We start from the raw sequence: 1,992 nt of genomic DNA, 5'->3' as shown, positions 1-1,992 counted from the left end.
GGGGGGCGGTGAGAGACTTCTCCCGCCGGCATGGCGCACTATATCACCCGTAGAGGCCTCTCTATAGTCGCCTTTTGGCACCTCCTCTATCCCGCCGCCGATTAGACCTCGCCGCATCGCATCGCCCCCTTCCCTGCCCCGTCGCCCTCCTGAGCTCTCCCTCCTTCGCTCCAGCCATGCACAGGACGGCTGGACCATTGGCCCGCGTGCCAGGCGTCCGGGACGGCCGGGTATCGGCTCCGTACTTTGAGCCCTCTTGGGCCACCCTCGCGTCCACCGGCCGGCAGAGCACCGCTTGGGCGACTCAGACGGCCCGCCCGACCAGCGCGTTCGATCGTGCCGCCCCCACAGCGTCAGTGGCGTGCGTGGGGTGGCAGGCGGCGTCAGCGCAGCCCCTCGTGGGGGTGCCCACCGCTCTCCTCTCACCGCTCCCCCCCGCCCGTGGCACCCCACACACTCGTCCCTCCTCAGGGGCGCAAGGCGGCACGGCACGTTCAGCGCTTGCCTCGGCCCACCTCGCCTTCACGCCCGCCACCGCGACCAAGGAGGTGGCCTCGGCGGCCCAGATGAAGCCCGTGCGGCTCGTTTGGGAGCCGCATGCCGTCCCTCTCTCGCCGGCGCTGCTCACCACGCCCAAGCCTACGCCGAGGAACCCGTCGCGCCCGTCGCTCACGAGCTGGTGGCTCGCATCGACCGAGCCGTCCAGCTTTCTCACGCCCTGCCCACGATCAAATTCGAGACGACCAACATCCGACCACAAAAAGGCCCGCGCGTGCTGCGCGGGCCGGCGAGCGACTAGCGAGCCAACCTGCTAGTGCAGTAGATAAACACTTCATTCAGTCTTCATACCGGACACCGCACTAAATTTAGAGCCAAGCCTGGCGAGGTACTCCCACGCCTCTCGTGGTTTTTGTCTGGCCGAGTCAACCCGAGCCTCGGCGAGACTGCGTCAGCTGTTCCCACAGCAGGCTGGAAGTACCTCGCCGAGCCAAGCGCCCCTCTGTGTTGAGGCTCGCAAAAAATGGGAGACGTGAGCGTCGCTGACGACGAGTCCGACTCGACCGCCGACCTGCCGCTCACACTTGACCTCCTCCCCGAGGATGCGCTCACTCGCATCCTCGAGGCGATTAGCGGAACGCACCACGATCGGCGGCGCCAACTTTTCGCGGCGGCCTGCACCTGCCGACGGCTGCACGCCAGCGCGGCGCGCGCGGCACGCGAGCATGTGCTGTCGCTGCTGCCTCCCGATTGCCCCTGGGTCGGGCAGCCGCCTCCGGTGTGTCAAATATACCTCGGGGTGGGAGCACGCACGCGCAGACGCAGACGCTAGCACGCACACATCGCAAACAAGCCGACTCGGTCACGGCGGACACGCCGCCCGCTCGGCAAAGGTGTGGTCGCGCTGCTACGGCGAGGCGTGCGAGCTCTGGCGTGCGAGGTGGCGGAGCGCGCCCGATGATTTGAATCTGAACGAGGGGCATTCGATCGCCTGCCCGCCGCAGCCAGTCTTTGCGCACTCCGCCTCGCTGTGGCGGCAGAAGCTCTTTGTCTTTGGGGGCAGGCACTCGGAGACACGCCCAGACACACACACCCTGGACGCTCAAGCTCTCTCTCTCTCTCTCTTTCTCTCTCTCTCTATTCCCCCCCCCTCTCGCTCTCTCTCTCTCTCTCTCTCTCTCTCTCTCTCTCTACTCGGCAGGGTTAATTATCATTATTATGATGGCGATGATTTTCAGGCACACCGAGACGTACAGCGACTCGCTCCCATGGTCGACCTCTCCTTCCCGCTCCCCGGAGGGGGGGGGTGGCACCCTCTGGGCGCCCCCTCTAAGCGGCGGAGGCTACGGCCACCGCTGCGACGGGCCGGTCTTACATTTGTGGGGGGGTGGGTCGCCGACTCCGAGACTACCGGTGGACTTGCACTTCTTCTTCCCTCACGCGGCGGAAAATTGGGGGTGCATAGTCTCTGTCTGGGGGCCTTAGGTCTCCCCT

General features: G+C 66.1%; 1 protein-coding gene across 1 annotated transcript; it reads left to right on the top strand.

Moving 5' to 3' along the window:
* Window positions 1-176: 176 nt before the first annotated feature.
* Window positions 177-799, top strand: EMIHUDRAFT_253730 (Hypothetical protein; the record flags this gene model as incomplete). Its single annotated transcript, XM_005782743.1, has 3 exons — window positions 177-336; window positions 472-575; window positions 650-799. The coding sequence occupies 3 exons, from the start codon at window positions 177-179 to the stop codon at window positions 797-799; spliced, it is 414 nt and encodes a 137-aa protein (XP_005782800.1).
* Window positions 800-1,992: the final 1,193 nt, after the last annotated feature.

Source organism: Emiliania huxleyi (assembly GCF_000372725.1).
Source record: "Emiliania huxleyi CCMP1516 chromosome Unknown EMIHUscaffold_1865, whole genome shotgun sequence".
In the NCBI taxonomy this organism is placed as follows: Eukaryota; Haptophyta; order Isochrysidales; family Noelaerhabdaceae; genus Emiliania; species Emiliania huxleyi.
Note: the sequence above shows the minus strand (reverse complement) of the source record. Positions and strands in the feature narration are given on the sequence as shown.